At 45.8% G+C, this 26,668-nt stretch overlaps 2 protein-coding genes across 2 annotated transcripts in view; both read left to right on the forward strand.

The window, feature by feature from the left end:
• Window positions 1–26,668, forward strand: part of LOC147737248 (uncharacterized) — a 91,940-nt gene that overhangs the window by 39,003 nt on the left and 26,269 nt on the right. The window contains exon 3 of the mRNA XM_086921622.1: window positions 21,974–22,144. The gene's annotated coding sequence lies outside the window, so the exon portion shown is untranslated. The remainder of the gene's footprint in view (window positions 1–21,973; window positions 22,145–26,668) is intronic.
• On the forward strand, window positions 23,325–25,484 carry LOC147737249 (uncharacterized). Its single transcript, XM_086921493.1, has 2 exons — window positions 23,325–25,030; window positions 25,115–25,484. Exons 1-2 carry the CDS (start codon window positions 23,325–23,327, stop codon window positions 25,356–25,358), a joined length of 1,950 nt encoding a protein of 649 aa, XP_086777619.1. The 3' UTR covers window positions 25,359–25,484.

A 26,668-nucleotide genomic window follows, 5' to 3' on the forward strand; every position in this document is an offset into this window, starting at 1 on the left:
GGCTTTGCGTTTGCTGGACCACTCTGACAATAAGTGACAACAAGATTCAATCCAGAAATTGCCTTTCGTTAAATTGTAGTTTTGCAAATTGACTATTTTTCCAAATTTTGAAATATGTCAGTGCCCTGGTTCGGTCCCCTTGAGTACAGCTGTTTCAAAAGTCAAACTCTTGCTGTAGTTTGGAAACCAGTATTAGGGATTTTTCCTTTCCAAAAAGGTTCCCAACTTTGTAAAGACAATGAGTGCTAGAAGTAGTCACTCAGAAGAGCTGATACAGGTGAAGGAAATCGACCTCACACCTTACTTCTTTAAATATAAAATAGCTCAGAGGCTTGGGTAAAACCTATAGGCTCAGGACTGGGTCAAACCCTACCAAAGCAAAGCTCCAGGATCTTTTGGCGGAATATGACAAAGAGCATCCAGAGGATGACTCTGATCTTACAGATCAAAATACTGTCAGTAGGAGTGACCGTGTGACACCCCAAGACAAAGAAGCCTCTTCAGACGAAAAGCGTGCTCTGCAAAGACTAGCCAGGAGGGCAGCTCTAGGAGCCCAACTCCTAGCTACAGAAGAGAGAGAAAGGAGTTTGGCCTAGGACCCATCTTTGGTGGCATCACAATCATAAATAAGGAGAAAGTAGATTCATTTAACCCTAAAAACCCCAAAGGGATTGGCCCAACAATATTTGAGGGTGATGATATCACCAAGTGGTTCATTGCTTTTGAGCAGGCCTGTCTTAGCAGGCAGGTCCACAGGAAGCCGTGGAGTGCTATCCTTTGGGAAATATTCTCAGAAAAGTGCAGGGATAGACTCCTGACACTCGGTGAGAAAGAGGCTCAATCCTATGACCTCATGAAGGGTACCCTAAGTGAGGGCTTTGGATTCACTACGGAGTATAGCACCAGTTTCAGGGAGGCTCGAAAAACCCAAAGCCAGGCCTGGGTAGATTTTGTCGACTATTCACTGAAATCAGTAGGAGGTTGGTTAGTAGGTAAGAATGTGCATGCCCTTGAAGGGCTTTATCATTTGATAATGAAGGAGCATCTTTTAAGTAATTGTTACCAAGGGAAGCTACATCAATTCCTGGTAGACCTTGGTCCACTTTCTCCTCGAGTTGGGGAAGAAGGCAGACCACTGGGTCAAAACTAGGGTGACCAAGACTCCTGCTGGTGGGGGGAGACCAAAAGAAAAAGGCCAGAAAGCGACCCTAGGAAAATGGGGTAACCCAGAAAAGAAAGATTCTACTTCAGGCCCCCCAAAACCTGTTCAAGAGAGTGGGTCCAGAGACTCTTGACATTCAAAGGGTGGGTACCAGGGTAAGAAATGGGATCCTAAGAAGGCTTGGTGCCATGGCTGTAGGTCACTTGGGCACTGACCTTGAGACTCTGGCTGTAAAAACAAAAAATATACCTCTGGTCCACCTGCATCCCCGTAGCTGGACACTTCGAGTCAGCGAGATACAAGCTTTTACTATCAAACCACCTTTTCTTCAATTCACCAAAGACTCTGCACTAATCAGGCCTTAATTCCTAAAGTTCCATCTGATTTCCACCTGAATGAACCGGTCATCTTAAAGACTTTTTTCCCTAATCCACAGTTGCCAGCAGAAAAGACTTTATATTCTCTAGATGTTAAGAGTTGTTTGAAATTTTATTTGCAAAGAACAACCAGTATCCGTAAAACTGATCAGCTCTTCATAGCCTACGGCAGGATGCGTAAAGAACCTCCAGTTGCTAAACAGACTATTGCACGTTGGATATCTAGGGCAATTTCCTTTTGCCATCAGCAAGCAGACAAGACACTTCATGCAACGATTAAAGCGCACTCTACTAGAACAATTCAGAAAATGGGGTGGTGATGGACAGAATATCTGAATTAATCGAGACACTCATACCCAGTCAATAGATCAGGGCTTGATCCATCACCGTTTTTCAGCTCACTGCATCACCCCAGTTCAGAACCTGGCTATATGCAAATTAGTCTGACCCCATGCCTCATGGGAACAGGGCAGACAAAACTACCAAGCCAATTCTTCACTGGAAAGGAGACAAGCTTCCGGGGACCGGTTTCTGGCATTTCAGCCGTCGTCAGCCCGGCTTGCTTGAATCCTGGTGATGCAGTGAGCAAGGGACTCATATCTGAGCATACCCTGCCACACCTGTAGTGGCCAAAAACGATTCAGAAAAGGGGGTGGTGATGGACAGAATATCTGAATTAATCAAGACACTCATACCCAGCCAATAGATCAGGGCTTGATCCATCACCGTTTTTTAGCTCACTGCATCACCCCAGTTCAGAACCTGGCTATATGCAAATTAGTCTGACCCCATGCCTCATGGGAACAGGGCAGACCAAACTACCAAGCCGATTCTTCACTGGAAAGGAGACAAGCTTCCGGGGACCGGTTTCTGGCATTTCAGCCGTCGTCGGCCCGGCTTGCTTGAATCCTGGTGATGCAGTGAGCAAGGGACTCATGTCTGAGCATACCCTGCCACACCTGTAGTGGCCAAAAACGATTCAGAAAAGGGGGTGGTGATGGAAAGAATATCTGAATTAATCAAGACACTCATACGTAGTCAATAGATCAGGGCTTGATCCATCACCGTTTTTTAGCTCACTGCATCACCCCAGTTCAGAACCTGGCTATATGCAAATTAGTCTGACCCCATGCCTCATGGGAACAGGGCCGACCAAACTACCAAGCCAATTCTTCACTGGAAAGGAGACAAGCTTCCGGGGACCGGTTTCTGGCATTTCAGCCGTCGTCGGCCCGGCTTGCTTGAATCCTGGTGATGCAGTGAGCAAGGGACTCATGTCTGAGCATACCCTGCCACACCTGTAGTGGCCAAAAACGATTCAGAAAAGGGGGTGGTGATGGACAGAATATCTGAATTAATCAAGACACTCATACCCAGTCAATAGATCAGGGCTTGATCCATCACCATTTTTTAGCTCACTGCATCACCCCAGTTCAGAACCTGGCTATATGCAAATTAGTCTGACCCCATGCCTCATGGGAACAGGGCAGACCAAACTACCAAGCCAATTCTTCACTGGAAAGGAGACAAGCTTCCGGGGACCAGTTTCTGGCCTTTCAGCCGTCGTCGGCCCGGCTTGCTTGAATCCTGGTGATGCAGTGAGCAAGGGACTCATGTCTGAGCATACCCTGCCACACCTGTAGTGGCCAAAAACGATTCAGAAAAGGGGGTGGTGATGGACAGAATATCTGAATTAATCAAGACACTCATACCCAGTCAATAGATCAGGGCTTGATCCATCGCCGTTTTTTAGCTCACTGCATCACCCCAGTTCAGAACCTGGCTATATGCAAATTAGTCTGACCCCATGCCTCATGGGAACAGGGCAGACCAAATTACCAAGCCAATTCTTCACTGGAAAGGAGACAAGCTTCCGGGGACCGGTTTCTGGCATTTCAGCCGTCGTCGGCCCGGCTTGCTTGAATCCTGGTGATGCAGTGAGCAAGGGACTCATGTATGAGCATACCCTGCCACACCTGTAGTGGCCAAAAACGATTCAGAAAAGGGGGTGGTGATGGACAGAATATCTGAATTAATCAAGACACTCATACCCATTCAATAGATCAGGGCTTGATCCATCACCGTTTTTTAGCTCACTGCATCACCCCAGTTCAGAACCTGGCTATATGCAAATTAGTCTGACCCCATGCCTCATGGGAACAGGGCAGACCAAACTACCAAGCCAATTCTTCACTGGAAAGGAGACAAGCTTCCGGGGACCGGTTTCTGGCATTTCAGCCGTCGTCAGCCCGGCTTGCTTGAATCCTGGTGATGCAGTGAGCAAGGGACTCATGTCTGAGCATTCCCTGCCACACCTGTAGTGGCCAAAAACGATTCAGAAAAGGGGGTGGTGATGGACAGAATATCTGAATTAATCAAGACACTCATACCCAGTTAATAGATCAGGGCTTGATCCATCACTGTTTTTTAGCTCACTGCATCACCCCAGTTCAGAACCTGGCTGTATGCAAATTAGTCTGACCCCATGCCTCATGGGAACAGGGCAGACCAAACTACCAAGCCAATTCTTCACTGGAAAGGAGACAAGCTTCTGGGGACCGGTTTCTGGCATTTTAGCCGTCGTCAGCCCGGCTTGCTTGAATCCTGGTGATGCAGTGAGCAAGGGACTCATGTCTGAGCATACCCTGCCACACCTGTAGTGGCCAAAAACGATTCAGAAAAGGGGGTGGTGATGGACAGAATATCTGAATTAATCAAGACACTCATACCCAGTCAATAGATCAGGGCTTGATCCATCACCGTTTTTTAGCTCACTGCATCACCCCAGTTCAGAACCTGGCTATATGCAAATTAGTCTGACCCCATGCCTCATGGGAACAAGGCAGACCAAACTACCAAGCCGATTCTTCACTGGAAAGGAGACAAGCTTCCGGGGACCGGTTTCTGGCATTTCAGCCGTCGTCGGCCCGGCTTGCTTGAATCCTGGTGATGCAGTGAGCAAGGGACTCATGTCTGAGCATACCCTGCCACACCTGTAGTGGCCAAAAACGATTCAGAAAAGGGGGTGGTGATGGACAGAATATCTAAATTAATCAAGACACTCATACGTAGTCAATAGATCAGGGCTTGATCCATCACCGTTTTTTAGCTCACTGCATCACCCCAGTTCAGAACCTGGCTATATGCAAATTAGTCTGACCCCATGCCTCATGGGAACAGGGCAGACCAAACTACCAAGCCAATTCTTCACTGGAAAGGAGACAAGCTTCCGGGGACCGGTTTCTGGCATTTCAGCCGTCGTCAGCCCGGCTTGCTTGAATCCTGGTGATGCAGTGATCAAGGGACTCATATCTGAGCATACCCTGCCACACCTGTAGTGGCCAAAAACGATTCAGAAAAGGGGGTGGTGATGGACAGAATATCTGAATTAATCAAGACACTCATACCCAGTCAATAAGAGGTATATATTGACTAGTGAGTAAAAACCGTGGCAAGGAAATGGCCCTGAACATGGCGAAATTTCACCAACTTGGCAATGTTTGTGAATGTCATCGCAAATCAATGATGTGCATTTAATAATCAGAAGTAAAAACACGAATTTGTTTGTGCTTCCTTCCTCTTTTTCCTCTCTTTATTTACAGAGACCACTGGTCACTCTTTTTTGCACTTATTACTGGTGCAACGCTTCACCTGGGCCAGCTCATGCCCTGGAGCACAAATATTCAGCTTATTTTTGCTGTTATATTTGTAGGACAGTAGGCTTATTACTGTAGAACCGAGCCATTAGCAGTAGGGATCACTAAAAGGTCCTGATGATTAGGCAGTTGGGGACTGCCTATGAAACATGTCGACTTGGTAGTTAGCAAGTGCTCTACCTTACATCCCCTTTTTTAATATTTCCAGCTAGAGAAACCAATAAAATGTATTTTTTCTACTAGCCAGGGAATGTTTAATTTTTGTAATTTTTGTGCATTCACTAGCTAGGTCCCTACACTTCACTGACACCACTGCACCCACACATAGCCCTGTCACATTTATAGTGCTCCCGCGTAGTTCGCTTGGTCGCAGCACGCCCCGCCCCGTTATAGGGACGGGAAGACCCCTATGATGAAGCATGACACTAAAGGATTTTTTTAGTGTGCGAGGGGTATTTTAACAAGCACATTGTGCTCTCATCTTTCCATCCGTAAGAGAGAGCCCATCATTTCACATAAATTAAAATTTAAAAAATATTATGCACCTCTACACATTGATAGAATGTATTAAAATGCACTAGCACTTTCCCTTATCTAGGGTTACTATTCTCTAACACTGGCTCATGGCAGCCTCATGCTGCCTACGCGAGAAATAAAATGGGCAAGTCAATCAACTCAATTTTATCTCTCCGTCAACCGAAACTGGCCGATGTTATTACCCCCCTGCTCAACATTTATCGCACCCAATGCCAACCAACTGGGACATATGGAGCAGAAGTGTGGGGGTACTGTAACAGCACGTCCCTGCAGTTGGAGGAAAATAGATTTTGTAGGAAGGTGCTGGGGGGAATTTCCTGTGCGCCCACATTTATTTGTCACCATGAACTCAGGTTGCCTTATATAGTTGATTTTATTAGGTCAAGGCCCGCGCTTTTTTGGATAAAAATATGGACAAATCCAGCGGCTTCCTTAATGCGCAGCATAATCTCAGATTGCCTATTGCACGAAAGATCCCACCATATACCTTGGCTAAATGCTGTCAAGAATAGCCTGTTGAGCGTGGGACATGACTCTCTGTTCAGTTCTCCAAATACCATTGTCCTCGCCCACAAGAACAGTGTAAAACGGGCATTGTTTGACAAATATAAGGAGTAACGAATGAGATCTGAATTGACGAAACCTGCTATTATTAAATATTTTCCACTAACTGATTCAGGTAATAATAACCCAAACAAGCCCTGTAGATACCTGTCAATCCCCATAGGAAGATGGAACCGGAGCCTTTTGTTCAGGTTCCGGGATGGAAGTATTGTCAATTTACTAAGTTTCCCCCTTGGTTATAACAAAAATTTAGAGGAGCTGGATTGCCCTTGCTCTGAAGGAGGGAAACAAAGTTTGTTGCATTATTTTCTCTTCTGTGGCCACTATAAATTGTATACCCGTCAATATCTAATGCCGATTTTCAGAAAATATAACCTAAGGGACTTTAATCTGGCACTGAGATTTTTACAAATGCTATTAACAGACGAGGTTATATACACTGTAAGTTGCTTTATAAAAGCCTGTGTGAGATCAAGGGCAAGTATGGAACATGTGTAATGGCCACTGAATGCACATTGCACTTTAACTTCCTGATATAAATTGTACAGAGAATCAACTATATGTACGTTTGGATCTATATGATTGGATAAACTGAAACTACATTTGTTAATAGATTAATGTCTTCCTATTTTTGTATTATGCACTTTATGCCATATATGTTGTTCACACCCAATTGGTATCTTGCTTTTAATTTTTATACATGTTTTTATGTGTTTTTAATGCTTCATTCTGTATGTACTTTTATGGATGTTTTAAATTCCGAATAAAGATCATTTGAATTGAATTGAATTGAAGGCTTTTTTAAAAGTGGAATGATTTTTCTAAACTAGCTAACCCTGCCGCTCCAAAGAAACCGGGGGATGCAGAATTTTGTAATAAAATAGCTGGCTTTTTTAAAACCAAAGTAGAAACAATTTTTACCTCACTCAATGGTCTAATCAATGATACTCACACTGATTTCAATCTAACAGAATCATGAAGCTTAGGTGCCCCGGCAGAACTACTGGAGCATTTCACCCCGATTGAGAAAGCAGATTTGGTCAAATTGTTGTCTATGCTAAAATCGGGTGGCCCTAGTGATCCGTGTCCTGCTGGAATTGCTAAGCAAATTCCGGAAACGTTTGGAACGGCTCTCACACCCCTGCTTAATGCAGTTTTACAGTCCGCAATTTTTCGCAAAAATTAGAAAAAGGCTCTGTGCTTCCTCTTCTAAAGAAGTAATCTCTTGACCCTAAGGACCCGAATAATTATCGTCCTATCTCTAGGCTTCCACTACCTGCCAAATTACTGGAAAAAGAAATAAATAGCCAAATCAGCAACTTTATCTCTGCCAATAACTCCTTGGACCCATCGCAATATGGGTTTAGAGCTTTTCACAGAACGGAACTGGCTTTAATAAAACCAACCGAGGAAATCAGAGAAGCCGTGGATAGGGGAGGTAATGCCATCTTAATCCTCCTGGACCTATCCGCGGCCTTTGATGCGGTCCACCATAAGGTCCTTCTGAACAGGCTCTCTGATATTGGTGTGAAGGGCTCAGTATGGAAACTGCTACATTCCTTCCTGTCCTACAGAGCTCAGACAGTAGATTTAGATGGCAACACTTAGGAACCCTTCTCATTTCCCTGCGGGGTGCCACAGGGCTCGGCGTTGAGCCCTACACTTTTTAACATCTAAGTGGTACCCCTGGCCAGTGCCATCAAGTCGTTTGGTTTCCAGCTCACCTCCTACGCTGATGACACACAAATTGTGCTATCACTGATGGAGGGTGCGGAAAGGGAGGCGGGGGAGAGGTTCTATAATTGCATGAGCTGTATTTCCACCTGGATGTCGTCCAACTGTTTAAAACTCAGCTAAAATTGAGGTGTTAAAATTTGGCAATAATCCCTGGGTCTGGACCCCAGACTGGTGGCCGGAGGATCTGGGATCGTGCCCTACACTATCTAGGAAAGCTAAGAATTTGGGAGTCATGGTGGATAACAAACTCACCATGGGGTACCTAGTGAATCGGGTAACTTCAGCAAAAAAATCATGTTCTTCCTATTGGCAGACAACCTAAGGACGGTTGTCACTGCACTCATTATGTCCCATCTGGACTATTGCAACAGCCTCTATCTTAATGTTCAGAAACAACATATGAACAAGTTGCAACTGGTCCAGAACGCGGCAGCGAGAATGCTGACGGGAACCCGTAGGTTTGCTTCGGTCAAAGGAGAACTTAAGAAACTGCATTGCCTCCCAGTTCCACTTAGATCACGCTTCAAGGCACTTTGTGTCATCTTTAAGGCGGTTAATGGGATTGGTCCGGAGTTTCTTAAAACCAGACTTACATGGTATGTTCCTACGTTCCTCCGGATCCAAATTAGTCAAAACCTCCACCTTTAAGAAAACTAATTGGGGAGGCAGAAGTTTTCTCCACTGTGCCTCCAAAGCATGGAATGAACTTCCGTTCCATCTCAGAAATGCGCTAAACCTTTTTTCTTTTCGCAAGGGTTTGAAAACATGATTCTTCTCCCACTAAACAGCTGATGCTCCCCAGGTCACCAGTACTCAGCGACAGGACACCCTAGGGTAGCAGTGCGCTTTACAAGTACAAATAACATAACATAACATAGACACACAGACACACACGCTCTCTCACTCACACGCATTCTCACACATACCCACCCTACCTCACATAAGAAACATATAGTTAACTTCTAAATGACACTTTCGACTAGGACCATTAGTAAAAAGGTTCATGCAGAATTCAAAAGATCCTACTTGTAAGGATATCTGTGCAGTCATCCCCATGACAGGAAAGAAGAAATGCAAATGAATTAATAAAATGCTTTAGGAGGCTAAGCATTCTTAAATTAAGAAATGAATGAGAGATAAGCCAAGAATAGAGAGAAACAGAAAAAGAAATAAGAAAGAGGACAAAAAAAAGTAAAATCTATCTATATAAATAAAAATGTAACTGTTCGTTGTTCAAAATCTAAAATCTCCGAGAGTACTCCACCGATTGCTTTGAAATATTGACACAACGTTGGATTTGAAAACGTGTGTGTTTTTATATACACAACATTGGATTCAAATACACGCGTGTCGAATATGTGCGTGTTTTTAATCGAAGGCCCGAACAGACCTTATTGATTTGGTTGATGCGCAACAACTACAAGGGACGCATAGAGACAATAGTCTACATATATTAGGATGGACAGTTGGTGTCAGGATGGCAGACCGTAAAGTGGGTGGAGGAAGGGGGGAGGAGTTGGTTCAGTTTGCAACATAATTTAAAAGAACAGGATGCAACTGCGACCTGCGGTTCTGTTACATGTTATATATTAAGGATGCGTCCAAAAGCTACCATCTGTACTGTTTGTTTCTGTTATATTAACTGATGTGATGTGATTTAAACATGTATCAAATTGATATCGGTAAAAACTTTCACGACACATGGCCAACCTGGGTCTCACATACGTGTGGAGATGGCGACACCCCACGCATAAGGACTACTCCTATTACTCCGGGGCACATAAAGTATTCTCCAGACTGCGGCGTACCACAAGGATCCTCACTCAGTCCCACCCTCTTCAACATATACATGAGCCCCCTCGCGGCCATCGCCCGCCAACACAACCTCAACATCATCTCTTACGCGGATGACACTCAACTGATCCTATCTCTCACCAAGGACCCCAGCACCGCCAAAACTAACCTTCACGAAGGAATGAAAGAAGTCGCCGAATGGATGAAACAAAGCCGACTGAAACTGAATTCAGACAAAACAGAAGTCCTCATCTTAGGTAAATCCCCCTCTGCATGGGACAACTCCTGGTGGCCGGAAGCCCTCGGAAATGCACCCATCCCGACAGACCACGCACGGAACCTTGGCGTCATCCTGGATTCCTCACTATCAATGAACAGACAAGTCAGCGCCGTATCCTCTTCCTGCTTTAACATTCTTCGCATGCTCAGAAAAACATTTCGCTGGATCCCCACCGAAACAAGGAAAACAGTCACCCATGCTCTGGTCACGAGCCGACTGGACTACGGAAACACCCTATACGCAGGTACCACCGCTAAACTCCAGAAGAAACTACAACGAATCCAAAACGCCTCAGCCAGGCTCATATTAGACATCCCACGCAACGAACACATCTCTGGTCACCTTAAAGACCTCCACTGGCTACCCGTCAATAAGAGGATCACTTTCCGACTGCTCACCCACGCACACAAATCACTCTACGACATCGGACCAGATTGCCTCAACTCTCGACTGTCCTTCTACTCCCCCTCCCGCCAACTCCGCTCTTCCAGCCAAGCCCTCGCCACTGTACCTCGCATCAACAAGACCACCATGGGAGGCAGATCCTTCTCTTACCTGGCTGCCAAAACATGGAACTCACTCCCCGCCTACCTTCGCCTAACCCAGAATCACCTAGCGTTCAGAAAGCAGCTTAAAACGTGGATATTTGACAAATAATCCTCCTCCCCTTCCTAAGCGCCTTGAAACCCTCTGGGTATGTAGTGCGCTATATAAATTTCATGACTTGACTTGACTTGACTTGACTATATTTTTGTGGCCAGGCAATATCTCACCACTGGTGACGAGGCGGAGTATAAGGCTCGCAGGATCTCGGACCACTCTCCATTGTATGCTAAGGTGGGGGCAGACAGAGGTAGGACTGGCACACAGGGGCGTATGGCAGCCTGGGATCTCCAGAAGCCAGATCTGATGAGAGGCCTCAGGGCGGACATTAAAGTCTACATAGCAGAGAATGAAGGCTCGGTGGCCTCTGGAGTGACCTTTTGGGAGGCGATGAAAACGGTTCTGAGAGACAGGGCACAGAGTAGGTTGCGGGAGGATCGTAGGAAGCAGCAGGCAGTGTTAGTAGGACTGGAGGCCGAAATATACAACTAGAGAGAGAATATCAGGCACGAGGGAGGACGGTACTCTGCGGCTTTTGCTGGACAAGCAACGGGAGTATAGAGAAATAGCATTGAATGAGGCGCGGACGCAGGCGCTAGCCACCCTACATCGACTCTCTGACGTGGGCGATAAATCAGGCAAGCTCCTGGCATGGCTTAGTAGGAAGGAGAGGGCGGCCAGATGGGTGGAACGGATTAGGCGGACGGATGGCGTCATTGTGAGCACCGAACACGGGATTGCTGATACCTTTGCGTCACACTACGCAGACTTTTATGCTGCGAGAGACCTCGGGACGGTGGGAGACGCACTGCAATATATGGAGGGTGTAGACCTGCCGGCGCTAGCCGCTGAGCCCAGTTCGGCTCTGGAGGCGGATATCTCGTTAGATGGGATCTCCAAGGCCATATTTAAGCTCAAAACAGGGAAAACGCCGGGTCCCAACGGTTTCCCCGCGGAATTTTTTAAACATACAGCAGATTAGTTGACGCGCCATCTGAAGGCCCTCTATACTGAGTCGGATCAGGAGGGACGACTCCCACCCGACCTCGCCATGGCCACCATAGTACCAATCCACAAACAGGGCAAACCCCCTGACGACTGTGCTTCATACCGCCCCATTTCCCTCCTTAATATTGAGGTGAAGATCCTGGCTACAATACTGGCGACGCGCCTGCGGTCGGTAATCCCAGATCTCATTCACGCAGACCAGTCCGGATTCCTGCCAGACAGAGCAACTAAACTAAATTTGAGACGCACGCACAATTGGTTGCAGGAAGTCAGAGACAGAAAAGAACCCCACTGGTTTTTGTCCCTGGACGCAGAAAAAGCGTTCGATGCTGTACACTGGCCATTCCTCTTGGCAGCACTGCAACGGTTCGGCCTTGATTCAAAATTTCGGGGATGGATAGAGTTAATGTATACAGCCCCGACAGCACGTGTTCGCGTCAACGGCAGACTGTCCAGGGAATTTCGGGTGTCCAGAGGCACGAGACAGGGATGCTCATTGTCCCCCTTACTATTCACGCTCACGATCGAGGTCCTGGCCGCCAAGATTAGGCAAAACCCCGAAATACGCGGCTTCTTTGGGGAAACGGGCGGGGAAACGGAGGAAAAAATATCGTTGTACGCGGACGTTGTGCTGCTATACATAACAGAACCGGAGGCTTCGGTCCCGGAGTTATTCAGGGAACTAGAGGGCTTTGGCGCAAGAGCGGGACATACAATAAATTGGAATAAATCCATACACTATGACCCACGGGGAGCGGATACGTGGGGGACCCTACCTGACCAACTGCTTACCACTGCTGAGGGGTTTCAATACCTGGGAGTATATATCACTCTGGACAAGGCGCTCTCGTTCCGCAGAAATATAGAACGAGTCATGACGGAGGCGGTAGAGGACATGAATAGATGGAGACAATTCCCACTCACCCTGTTAGGGAGGGCCGCAATGTACAAAATGATTACCCTCCCCAAGTTCCTCTATGCCCTCCAAAACGAATATTACCCCCTACCGGCTGCCACGCTCCCTAGAGTCCACGCAGACCTGCGCTCTTTTCTGTGGTTGGGGAAACAACCACGCATTGCACTTCAGACGCTCCAGCGGCAACAGTACAGTGGGGGGATTTCCTTGCCTAATCTAGAAGCGTACTACTGGGTGGAGCACCTGACGCCAATCAACGAGTGGATCCATGCCCCGGCCGACCACCCGACATACGCACTAGAACGATAAAAATTGTCACCCCACAGTGTATATCACTATCTGTACGGCGGTAAGACATGAAGGTCGCTTCTACCGGCAACACTGCTCACGCTACAGGCGTGGACAAGAGCGACAAAGCGTATGGGGTGGGATAAGAGACCGACCAGACAGACGCCGTTATGGCAATGCCATTGGCTGCCTGAACTTAAAAAACTGAAAGGTTTCCAACGATGGGACGATATAGGTATTTCACATATCGGCGATGTCGAATACAGGGGGGAACTGAAGTCGTTTGACAGGCTACAAATGGAGTATGGACTACACCGATCGCAACTATTTAAACATACACAATTAGCCCATGCATGGAGAACCCAAAACATCATACCCGCAGATTTGCCAGAATACGCTCCGCTGGAAGGTAGGCTCCTGCAGGAACAGATAACTCACCAGGCGGTCTCGCTCACATACAAGACACTCACTAACAATATGCTGGGGGACCTAACGAAACTTAGAAGAGTATGGGAGGCGGAGGTAGGCGGGATGGAGGACTTGGATTGGGAAATGGTCTTGATGCACCCACGAGAAGTAGCTATTAAGTCACGGTTGCGACTCATTCAGCTGAACGTACTCCACAGGACTTACTTCGACAGAGTGCGTCTCCTGAAAACAGGGAAAATAACGGACCCCCGATGTCTTAGATGCCAACAATACCCAGGTGACTTCTACCACACAATATGGTCATGTGATAACATAAGCATATACTGGACACACATTTTCGCGGAACTGGGGGAGGTCCTAGGAATAGAATTGGAGCGCGACCCGAAACTGGCGTTGCTGGGCATGACCAACGACGTTGATTTACCACGCAACCACCTTATATTTTTGGTCCTGGCGCTAGTGGTGGCCAAGAGGGACATCGCAAAATACTGGGGGGCCGCGGAGACGCCGGACATAGAGGAATGGAGAAGGGGCCTGGATCTCTACATGGCGGGAGAAAGGGTGACGTATAAGGCGAGGGGGTGCCCCAAGAAGTTTCACAGGGTCTGGGTGAAATGGAGACAGTATCATGGTTTGGAGGGAGGGCAGTGAGGTGTGCTGGGTCAGGACATGGGGGGCCCACAATAGGAGTGGGATTGATCCCGTAACTGCAAAGGCACGAGTGGGGAGGTCTGCAACATCATGGCGACACTTTAGAAGCAAAGACTGAAATGGTGCTGTGCGGGTGGGTAGTGTGAGGATGGGGGGAGGTGGTGGAGGGTACAATTGTGGCGGTAGGGAAATTACACCGATGGTTCTGCGGCAAAGGAAATGAAGAGGCAACAAACTTGTTGGGGGTGCGTTGTTCAGTCGCACTGAACATAGTTGAGGGAGGGGGGGGTTATTATATGAAAAATGCAAGGTACCGACTCGACATGGATGATACGCACTGATGATGGCTATGTAATGTCTGATTGACTGACTACAGTTGCGCCGCCCGGCCTCCGGGATGTGGGCTGATGGGCCGTGTCCATAACTATATACTCGGTCAGCACACGATTGCTACTATGGAAAGGCAGCCCACGGGCGGAGACTAAATGTGTATGTACCTGCAACAAAAATAAAGTTTAAAAAAAAAATAATTATATGTTGCGTGTTCTAGAGTCGGCAAACCAGACAATCTCTACATCTGCACAGACAATGGAACAACAAAAAATATTGTATACCCACAAGCATTGTGAAATTAAACATATTAGAAACGTGCGCTTGTCCTTTTCTTTCTTTTCCATTTAACCAGACTGAGCCACAGCAACGCGTGGCCGGGTACAGCTAGTAAAGATGATAAAAACAAGGGAAATAGAAAGTACGAAAGAAAGAAATGAGGCTCTCATATATTATATTCAGTGGTGCTTGTAATACGGCGGCCAGGATATCCGTCACGTTTGTGTCTGACTAACCCTGCCAGCGAACTCTAAATCAGGCTCTTGACACTTTGCAATGTTGCTGCTGTTAACTGTGCACCATTACTTCCGCAGAAGTCATGGGCAAGAGACACCTGGCCGCCTGTAACATACTTTTTATAATTACAAGGGTGTGATAACACCGCATAAACAACAGGTGCAGATTAAACCGCAGGGTTCCTATAAACCCACACACACACCGTAAGATTACGCTGTACTAAACACACAAGCCTCAATAACAGGTAACTAATACAAAGACTGATGGACATAAGGAAGCAGACCTAGAGATACATGCATAGCACAGACAAGATAAAGGTCTTGATTTATAGTTTGGTGAGCAGGGTACTCCTTCACAAGCGTGGTGGAGTACCCTGTCCAAAAAACGGATGGTCTGCCTGTAAATACATCGTACGACCATTCCTTTTTAGATAAAGCAGTCTGATGTATTTTTCTCTTATTCAGGACCACCAGGGAATACCTGGCAGTCGTGATGAGAATTTGTTTTTAAATGAAACCCACTTCCTGGGAGAAAATTAATCAGGGAGAAAGTTCCAAGGGTGTGAGGGTGATTAGTTATTGGTTTTTAAAAATCAACTCCAGCTTTGAAAGCTTGTTTTTGAAAAACACAAAAGTTGGTCAATTCTCTGGATCCCAAGGGATCCAGAGAATTGTAGATAAACTTCCTATAAATGGTTGAAATTGCTTTTTCGGAGGAGTTTGGCTCAATGGTTAGAGCGGCAGACCCTGATGCAGAGTTCTGGCCCGGGACCAGGGTTCAATTCCCGCCTCGGCGGGTCTTGGGCTCAATTTCCTCAGACCTGACAATTCTCGCCTCGGTGCCTTGTCTAATCATGGGTCCCTCGCTGCAACTCTGGGCAATAGCTTGCTTAACCTCTACACCGGCCCCCACCGGCCCCAACAGCGCTAGGATGCCTGGCTTCACCCTGGGGGTGCCCAGGAGTGGACACTTCACAGGGAAAGCCAGGAAGGGTTCCACAGCGGTATGAGTAATAGCGCCAGGAAACCGCTTGGTGGCAGCGCGCTCTACAAATACCTTGACATTTACATTTACATTTGCAGAGCGTGACCCACCTGCAAATGTCAGAACCGTCTTTAGTCACCTAATATACCTTTGTTGTAGGATCGTGAAGGACACAAGCGCCTGTCTCCTCCACACATCGCCCGGCCGTTCTAAGCTAATCAATCTCTATTTTGTAAAGCCCTGCAATCCTCCCACTGCACTTAAGAGATCACCATCATACAGTGGAGTAATTTCAGTCAGCTTACCTTCTCAGCCTAAACACTTGGTAGCCTCTCTCCACACCCTTACCAAAGTTTGGGTATGAGTAGGTAGGGTGCACTCATACTTTCTTCGATACAGCACCGGGGTGGGGTAACCTCTCTTGCCCATGGCCAATCTATCTACCCAGTAAGCAGGATCCTCACGGTCCGCAAAAACCCAGTTGTTGACTGCCATCAGCTGCGTGTCCCAGTAATGCTTGCGAATGCTCCGGACCGCTGGTCCACCTTGAACTCCCCTCTGCACCTTACTCAGCTTGAAGAGCCACCATCCCACAACAGGAGGCGAAGTTCTCAGTCTACTTTTTAAAAGAAAATGTCTGGTGGGATCTTAAAGGACGTTTTTTTGCACGATGTACAGGAAACCCTGGAGGGTCATCACTTTAAATAGGACCACCCAGCCCAGTACAGAAAGCGGGAGTGCCCGCAAGTGTGGGGCATCCCAGCAAAGCCGGTCTAATTTCAGGAGTATGTTCCTGCCTGTGGCTCTCTTGTAATGAACACGCCTAAATATTTAAAGCCATGTAGTGCCACTTGAACTGTGCACGTAGAGTCCAGCCGCAGGATCCCTGCCACCAGCAGGAATATTAAGGACGTCTTCCAATTGATCCTATATTCTTAATAATCTCCAAATATGTGAAAGATTTGTAGGATTCGTTCACTCGAGAAGGCTGATTACGTATCCTACACCAAAACATCAGCGTAGAGGGAGATTCTCTCATCCCACTCTTGATCAACTGGAATACCCCATATGAGAGGTCCTGGCGAACCTACGTATGTGTGAAGAGCAGAGGAGACAAAGAACATCCCTGTCGGACGGCAAAGACTCGGGAGACTGTATTATTGACGCGCATGCATGCTAGAGGGGCCACATACAAGAGCTTATACAGAAAAGGGGGTGGTGATGAACAGAGTGTCTGAATTGAGCAGACCACTCTTACCCAGTCAAAAGATCAGGGCTTGATCCATCACCGTTATTTATCTCACTGCCCCATCCCGGCTCAGAACCTGGCTATATGCAAATCAGTCTGTCCCTGGCCCAGTGCATCATGGGAACAGGGCAGACTAAACTACCAAGCCAATTATTCACCAGAAAGGAGACAAGCTACCGGAGACCGGTTTCTGGCATTTCAGCCGTCTTCGGCCCGGCTTGCTTGAATCCTGATGGAGCAGTGAGAAAGGGACTCATGTCTGAGTATACCCTGCCACACCTATAGTGGCCAAAAACGATACAGAAAAGGGGGTGGTGATGAACAGAGTGTCTGAATTGAGCAGACCACTCTTACCCAGTCAAAAGATCAGGGCTTGATCCATCACCGTTATTTATCTCACTGCCCCATCCCAGCTCAGAACCTGGCTATATGCAAATCAGTCTGTCCCTGGCCCAGTGCATCATGGGAACAAGGCAGACTAAACTACCAAGCCAATTCTTCACCAGAAAGGAGACAAGCTACCGGGGACCGGTTTCTGGCATTTCAGCTGTCTTCGGCCCGGCTTGCTTGAATCCTGATGGAGCAGTGAGAAAGGGACTCATGTCTGAGTATACCCTGCCACACCTATAGTGGCCAAAAACGATACAGAAAAGGGGGTGGTGATGAACAGAGTGTCTGAATTGAGCAGACCACTCTTACCCTTGCTCATTGCACCATCAGGATTCAAGCAAACCGGGCCGAAGACGGCTGTAATGCCAGAAACCGGTCCCCGGGAGCTTGTTTCCTTCCCAGTGTAAGAATTGGCTTTTGTAGTTTGGTTTGCCCTGTTCCCATCATGCACTGGGACAGGAACAGACTAATTTGCATACAGCCAGGTTCTGAAACTGGGATGGTGCAGTGAGCTAAAAAACGGTGTTGGATCTAGCCCTGATCTCTTGACTGGGTGAGAGCTTTCTGCTTAATTCAGAGACTCTGTCCCTCACCACCCCTTGTTGTAAATATTTTTGTCCACCCTAAGCGTGGAAGGGTATTCTCAGATGTGAGACCCTTGCTCATTGCACCATCAGGATTCAAGCAAACCGGGCCGAAGACGGCTGTAATGCCAGAAACCGGTCCCCGGGAGCTTGTTTCCTTCCCAGTGTAAGAATTGGCTTTTGTAGTTTGGTTTGCCCTGTTCCCATCATGCACTGGGACAGGAACAGACTAATTTGCATACAGCCAGGTTCTGAAACTGGGATGGTGCAGTGAGCTAAAAAACGGTGTTGGATCTAGCCCTGATCTCTTGACTGGGTGAGAGCTTTCTGCTTAATTCAGAGACTCTGTCCCTCACCACCCCTTGTTGTAAATATTTTTGTCCACCCTAAGCGTGGAAGGGTATTCTCAGATGTGAGACCCTTGCTCATTGCACCATCAGGATTCAAGCAAACCGGGCCGAAGACGGCTGTAATGCCAGAAACCGGTCCCCGGGAGCTTGTTTCCTTCCCAGTGTAAGAATTGGCTTTTGTAGTTTGGTTTGCTCTGTTCCCATCATGCACTGGGACAGGAACAGACTAATTTGCATACAGCCAGGTTCTGAAACTGGGATGGTGCAGTGAGCTAAAAAATGGTGTTCGATCTAGCCCTGATCTCTTGACTGGGTGAGAGCTTTCTGCTTAATTCAGAGACTCTGTCCCTCACCACCCCTTGTTGTAAATACATACAAGAGCTTGACAGCAGCACCACTGGTTCAGCAAAGGAATTCCCTGTTGCATGTGGTACTCCATTAAGGTGTCGGAGATTTAAGCGCGTTCCCTCGTGTGGCATAAAGCTACTGTCCGCATGCAGATCTCCAGGGCGTTCGCAAGGACCTTAGTCTCAAAATTAAGCAGGGAGGTAGGTCTATGAGACCCAAACTCAGTTACTGGTTTGTCCTTTTTTGGGATGACCACCACCTCAGACGTTCTTTGGTCCTCTGGGAGACACCCTTATTTTCAGGAAGTCTGAAACCTCTTCTGGAGGCACTCCCTGATTTTATCCTTCGTGCTTTTATTTAACTCTATGGGGAGCTCATTAGGCCCCGTCGCGTGCCCTGTTTGCAAGGTTCCTATTGTCTTATTTATTTAGTCTACTGTCAGGTCTTGCTCTAGTGCGTCTCCGTCCTCATTTGTTGGCATTGGCAGGGTCAGGTCTTTCAGGAAGTCTCTCCCAGTATTTCCGTCCCCTTGTTGTCAGTGTCCTCAAGGATCACTGGCTTGAATTCATCCTATAGCACGCAAGCTGATTCAACAGGCCGCCCGTTCGTCTTAAAATAGAAGTCTGCACCATCTCTCATATGAGCTTTGAACGTCTTGTCTTTTAAATATCATGGATCAACCCTTGAGGGTAGCATGAAGTCCACAACCGGACTATCGAGTTGCACCTCCACCAGCGAATGGTCTGTGATTCCCACTGCTATGTGCGTAGTGGCTCTGAAATCATCTTTATGGACAGTCTGGGTGAAAAGATAGTGCAGGCATGCCAGACTACCATGTGCTGCAGACAGGTGCGTCCGGTTCTGATACCCTCTTGCCCTCTGGGGCATTTAGGAGTATCATGAATATAGTATAGGTGCAGGTCTGTCACTCCAGTCACCCCGATGCTTGTATGCTCTGTCGTAAGCGTCTTACCCTTTCACAGGATGTCAGTCTTGTCTGGGTCTCTTTCCTGTTTCCCGACACTTGAATGGCACGCCCGAAGACTCGAGAGGGCAGTGACCCACCAGCAGGCTTTTGTGGAGTGCTTTTGTCCTGGATGTAGGATTGCATTCAGTAGGGCACCCACTCTGTCTTTTCTTTGCAGTTGCCTGAAGATCAGCAGTTCCAAGGTAGCAGTCACACCTGGCCTGTCGGTAAGTGCAGCCCCTCTGGAGGCCCGACCATCAGCAATTGAGCCCACACTGTGGCCGCTTGGACCACAGGCGTAAGCTCAGACATGGTGTTCGACACTGGAGTATTTGTAGTTCCTCATGGGCCTCTGACACAGAGTATTCCAAAATCCAGCAGCTAAAAGCCCAACACAGGCTCTACAGGAAGTGAATAGATTCAGACCCTGTTGTGTTAGGAATTTGACAAGTGAAACCTTGAACGGGCCTGTTGGCAGCACATAATCGTCCTACTGGGCCTCAACAATCATGTTGTCGTAGACTTTTATTTTCTGCCTTGAACTGTTGGGAAAGTCTTGGCGGGGGAGGAGGGGGTCCCTCAAACTAGCTGGTCCTGCTGGATGGCGTTCCGGCCCGCCCTACAGATAACGGGGATGTGTCGGACCTTGCTTTTTCCAGGACAGCCTTGTCCCCCTGCTGGATAGTCAAACTCCCTTCCCTTTCTCACCAGACAGGCAAGCTTCTAGGCAGACTTCTAGGCTCTTCAGGACAGGTACCCAGCTTCTCCATTAAGTAATTCAGCCTGCAGGTGATGTCCCCTCAACTTAGATAAACTGTCAGGCTGACACCATCCCTGGTGTCACAGCAGGCACCTGAGTACTTTGTAGAGCACATTATTCCTTGGTAACAGAGGACTTTGAACTAGGGTATAAAAGAGGGATAGATGGTCCCACTCGTATACACAACTGTCAGGCAGGAGATGCGGTTTACCCTGTCGCACTCTCACATTGCATTTATTCTACGCACACCAACACCCTAAACACACACTTGATGTTAGTGCAAAGTCTGGGCACAGGCATAGAAATGGAGCATTACATAAGTGTGTCAGCAGGACCCCACTCCACTGACCATGATGCAAAGATATCATAAGGCTATTGATCCTTACAACAGGGTGCATTGCCACCACCGCTCTAGCTGGTAAACCCTTGACAGTCCTCTGCCTTAAATGAGGGCACACTTGGTGTGGCCCTCCAGGTCACAGGACCCGTCCAATACCTCTCATAGTCCCTTGTTAGAAGTTGCACAGTACTGGAGTGGCAGAAAAATCTCATGTAATTGTTTTGTGGTAGATTTATCCCAGTAAAGTGCAGTTACAAGTTAGACACCATGGACTGGGGAGTTGCCACGAGGAACAGATTCTTCTGCCTGTCAAACCAAATTTCATAGTGTTTTTCTTTTATTTACCACTTGATTTAAGCAGGTGGTAGATATATGCATGTGGTTGGTTGGGGGGAGATGGGTGAAGCAGGGGAGGGAAGAGGAAAGCATTTTCTAACAGAGGCAAGAATTGTGTGTTTCCCCCAGTTAGTAAAAAAACAGCATAAGTCTTGGCTGCTTCTGCTGCACCCAGAGTCTGGTGCGTCATTTCAGTAAAAAATTTCTGTCTGGAAAAAAAGGGTGTCCTATTTTTTCTGCACCCGGTACATTCAGGTGCAGAAAAACCTACAACTGATAATCAGGTGGAATAAAATGAACACATGAAAGTACGCCTTAATTTCATTGCCCTTGATTCATACTAAGGACCATAGTTGAGGGATAGGTCTAGGCATAGTCCTCGCAATACACAATAGATTTGCGTGCGGCAGAGGACAGAACTCAAAAGTCAGGATATCAGATACAAGTAGGTGGTAACTCAGGGCAGAGGCAAATGCCTGTTGTCCGTGGAGGAGAAATTTCCATCCCAGAAATCTAGATTAAAAATTAATTAATAGTATTCTTTTTTAAATATCTGTTTGGTGCCAGTCCATATGACTTTAATGTCTGCCTTTGGGATTCAATGTTACAAGTCCATAGGGTACGTGTATCCTTTGTGAGCTTAATACATTCTACAAATCCTCACACATCCAAGTACTCTCAGGCTACCATACTATACTCTGCTCTGTCTGAAGAACAGCTCAACATTTTCAAAATTCTGCAATTCTGCATTGATATGGCTTGTAAATTATTTTTGGGAAAATCTACATGTATTAACTATTTAATTTTAATACTATAGGTGATTGAAATTACGCATGAAGAAAGCAAGATTTAGCACCGGGCAACTGAATGTTAGTGCCATAAGAAGGATTATTCTGAAAAACTGAAGGACATCCAGCATTCTAAGTTTAAACAATTTCCAAAACCTAGGTGTGGCGAGGAAGTGGGAGCTGAGGAAAGTACTATACCTGTAAGTGAAGTCTCTAATTTTGCATTTCATTAACCCAGAGCAAAGTCATATCTGTGAACACAGCATCAGAAATAATGCCAGAAAGACCAATCACAGCATCCTCATCTGAAATATTATCAGAAAGACAGATTGCCGCAGCATGACAGACTAACGTTCATCTAAAGCATCATCTAATTCCAGAGGGGAAGCAGACACTGCATAAAAGAAAGTTATAACAAAAGGTTTCTTCTGCAGACCATCAAAGAAAAGACGCTGAAAGAAGACTCCAAAACTGACAAGCAAACAATCAAAAGATTGGAAAATCACATTTGTTCAACAACCGTTTTTAACCAGTTACGCAAGTTTGAGACTATCTGCCTCTGGATAGAACACCACGACCCACTCTGCTCACTCTGGCGAAAACCTTAAAAATCCACCACTTTATTGTTTTCATGACCATCTCAGAATGTTTCCTTTTTAATGTATTCTGTTCTGTAATTCTATGTAAATCGCCTCGACATTATCTGCTGTGCAGGAGTGATGTGTAAAAACTGATTAAATGAGCACCGTTGCGCTATAGCTAATGTAAATAAATCCTCGTCTTCAGAACTACACCTTACACCAAACATAAAAAGGGTAAAAGGAACTGATGTTCTGTGACTGGTGATCCACAATAGTACTGTGCATGTTCTAATGTTCTCGGTTACTTCCATTAAATCAGTGCAAAAAGGTACTTCTCAGTTTAATAATTAAATATCAGACTAACACCTTATTACTGTATTGCTAAGAACCTATACAAATAGATTTGAGAAAAACTTCAGTCACAAAATAAGTTGCTGCCGGAGAGGCTATAACCAAAAGACTATTATCTGCTAGAAACATTTCGACAGGTGTTACAGGGCTGCTTCCAGACATATTTTGCTCAATTCAAGTGTAAAACACACAATTTCATTTAGAGATAAATACTGAACATTATCTAAACAAGCCCGACTCTAAAATCGGGTTCACTCTTACCGTGGCATATAAGGAAGAGAAAATTAAATGTAACTCAATGAATACACCTTATAAAAACACGGGCTGTGAGAACAAATTCAGTGTTCAAACCCACCTCAATCAAAGCAAAATAACCCAAGTTGGGGAAAAAAGTTACCTGTGCCAAGAAAGATTCAGCCATAAATCTCATCTCACTGAATTTGAGAGAATGCACACTGGGAAAAACCTGTCTCAGTGCAAAGTATGCCAAAAAAGTTTCAAGCGTAAATCTTATCTCACTGAGCATATGAGAATCCACACGGGGGGAAAAAACTCTCCGTGCAAAGTATGCCAAAAAAGTTTCAGGCGTAAATCTTATCTCGCTGAGCATATGAGAATCCACACTGGGGAAAAACCTCATCAGTGCTCTGAATGCCAGAAAAGGTTTTGTAACAAACCAAGTCTTTCTCGACATGTATTAACCCACTCTGTGGAAAACCCTTACCAGTGCTTTGAATGCCAAAAAAGTTTCAGTCGTAAATCTTATTTCACTGACCATATGAGAATCCACTCTGGGGAAAAACCTTATCAGTGCTCTGAATGCCAGAAAAGGTTTTGTAACAAACAAAATCTTTCTCGACATGTATTAACCCACTCTGTGGAAAAACCTTACCAGTGCTCGGAATGCCAGAAATATTTTAGTAACAAAAGAGGACTTACTATACATACAAGGACCCACACTGGGGAAAAACCTTATCAGTGCACGGATTGCCAGAAATGTTTCATTGACAAAAGCAGTCTCACTCGGCATAGAAGAACCCACACTGGGTATAAACCTTATCAGTGCACGGATTGCCAGAAATGTTTTATTGACAAAAACAATCTCACTCATCATAGAAAAACCCACAATGGAGAAAAACCTTTTCAGTGCTCTGAATGCCAGAAATGTTTTATTTACAAAAGCAGACTCACTGAACATACAAGAATCCACTCTGGGGAAAAGCCTTATCAGTGCTCTGAATGCCCAAAGCATTTCAAATTTAAATCAGTTCTAACTGCACATGTGAGAATCCACACTGGGGAAAAACCTTATCAGTGCTCTGAATGCCAAGAAAGGTTTTGTCACAAACAAAGTCTTTCTCGACATGCAATAACCCATTCTGTGGAACACCCTTATCAGTGCTCTGAATGCCAGAAATGTTTCAGTGTAAAAAGTAGTCTCACACAGCACATAAGAACCCACACTGGGGAAAAACCTTATCAGTGCTCTGAATGCCAGGAATGTTTCAATGAAAAAAGGCATCTCACGCTGCATATAAAAAACCACACTGGGGAAAACCCTTATCAGTGCTCTGAATGCCAGAAATGTTTCCGTGACAAAAGAAGACTTTCTCGACATACAATATCCCACACTGGGGAAAAACCTTATTCATGCTCTGAATGTCAGAAATGTTTCATAAACAAACTCAGTCTCACTCAGCATATAAGAACCCACACTGGGGAAAAACCTTATCAGTGCTCTGAATGCCCAAAAGATTTCAAACTTAAATCACTTCTAAATGCACATGTGAGATTCCACACTGGGGAAAAACCTTATCAGTGCTCTGAATGCCCAAAAGATTTCAAAGTTAAATCACTTCTAATGGCACATGTGCGATTCCACACTGGGGAAAAACCTTATCAGTGCTCTGAATGCCAGAAATGTTTCTCTGAGAAAAGAAGACTCATTAAACATACAAGGACCCACACTGGGGAAAAACCTTATAAGTGCTTTGAATGCGACAAATGTTTCAGTGAAAAATGCTATCTCACTCAGCATATAAGAACCCACACTGGAGAAAAACCTTATCAGTGCTCTGAATGCCACAAATGTTTCAGTGAAAAAATCAGTCTCAATCACCATATAAGAACCCACACTGGGGAAAAACCTTTTAGGTGCTCTGAATGCCAGATATGTTTCAGTCAAAAAAGACGTCTCATTCAGCATGTAAGAACCCACACTGGGGAAAAACCTTATAGGTGCTCGGAATGCCAGAAATGTTTCAGTGAAAAAAGACGTCTCATTCAGCATATAAGAACACACACTGGGGAAAAACCTTATCAGTGCTCCGAATGCCAAAAATGTTTCAGCCAAAAATATTATCTCACTGCACATGTGAGAATCCACACTGGGGAAAAACATTATCAGTGTTCTAAATGTCAGAAAAGATTCAGAGGTAGAGATGGTTACATGCACCATAAGAAAACTCACCATCAAAAATAATTTAGTGCTCCAAATGCCAGAAAAGCATCAATTTTAAATGCAATCTCACACTACATGAGCAGACGCACACAGGGAAAAACATTACCAACGCTGTGAATGCCAGAAATTCCTATTTGATAGGCACAGCCTCGCTAACCATAAGCGACTCCATACTGATGAAAAACCTTATGAGTGCTCTGAATGACAGAAAAGCTGCAGAGAAAAACGCTATCTTACCATGAGAAACTCCACACTGGAGAAAATCCTTATGCCATAAAAGCTTGTATCCGAAAGACAGTGTTATGCTTCATGAGAGATCCCACACTGGGGAAAAGCCTTATGAGTGCTCGAAATGCAAGCAAAGTTTTGTTTACAAATTACTTCTCACTTGTCATGAGCGAACTCACACGGGAGAAAAAAGCCTTATGTGTGTTCTGAATGTCAGATAAGGTTTAATCATGAATACAATGTCACTTGACATGAGAGAATTCACACTGGACTAAAGCCATCTACAGGAGGGGAAAGCCGGAAACGTTATACTCAGAAAGGAAATCTCACTAAACATGAGAAATGCATCCAAACCAGGCGAAAAGTAAGGCATATCTTGAGTTGCAGAAAAGCTTTTAACAACCTGACTACATGAGATAGCACATATTGTGGTTTAATCAAGCAACTCTTGCAGGATAACTTAGGCTGCCAGCATGCAACCTCCAAAGATATTTCAGGCCTCGAAAATGTTTTAATTGCAACAAAATCCACAATTTGAGTATCTGAAAGTTTAAAAAATCTCAAGGTATTTATTTTACAAAGAGAAGTGTTAGTACTTGCAAAAATTAACTAATTACCAAAAAATTCACAATATAAATGTCTTAAATTTTCTCCACCCAAAAGGTTTCTACTCACCCTTGTTTCTTAACATATGACTGAAATCTAGATTTTCATGATAAGATTAAGCCTAGGTGGTGGTCCTCAATGAAGAACTCTGCGAAGTGTCAAAAAACTGCGCCGCACTATGCGGAGTTCTACGAGCAGCGGAGTGCGTTAGAGTCATGCCGTTCGTGGTGATTTTAATCTCCGATTGTTTGTCCCGCCCTGTAAAATTTATCGTGAATGGCACCATGTGTAGCGCAAGAGGGTGCAGCTGCTTCTACTTGAGCGGAAGCTTTGTCAATGCCAAGGAAAGTTTCTCAACGCGAGTGGTTGTGACCTGCGGCGACCACTTGCATTGAGAAATCCGACGACGAATCTCGCCAGGAAGATGCTTTTGCTCACCAACTAGACCTTGGCAATCGCGAGCAAGGAAAAATCTCATCAGGAGGTGGATTTTCCTT

This window comes from Lissotriton vulgaris, chromosome 1_1, assembly GCF_964263255.1.
Source record: "Lissotriton vulgaris chromosome 1_1, aLisVul1.2, whole genome shotgun sequence".
NCBI classification, from domain to species: Eukaryota; Metazoa; Chordata; class Amphibia; order Caudata; family Salamandridae; genus Lissotriton; species Lissotriton vulgaris.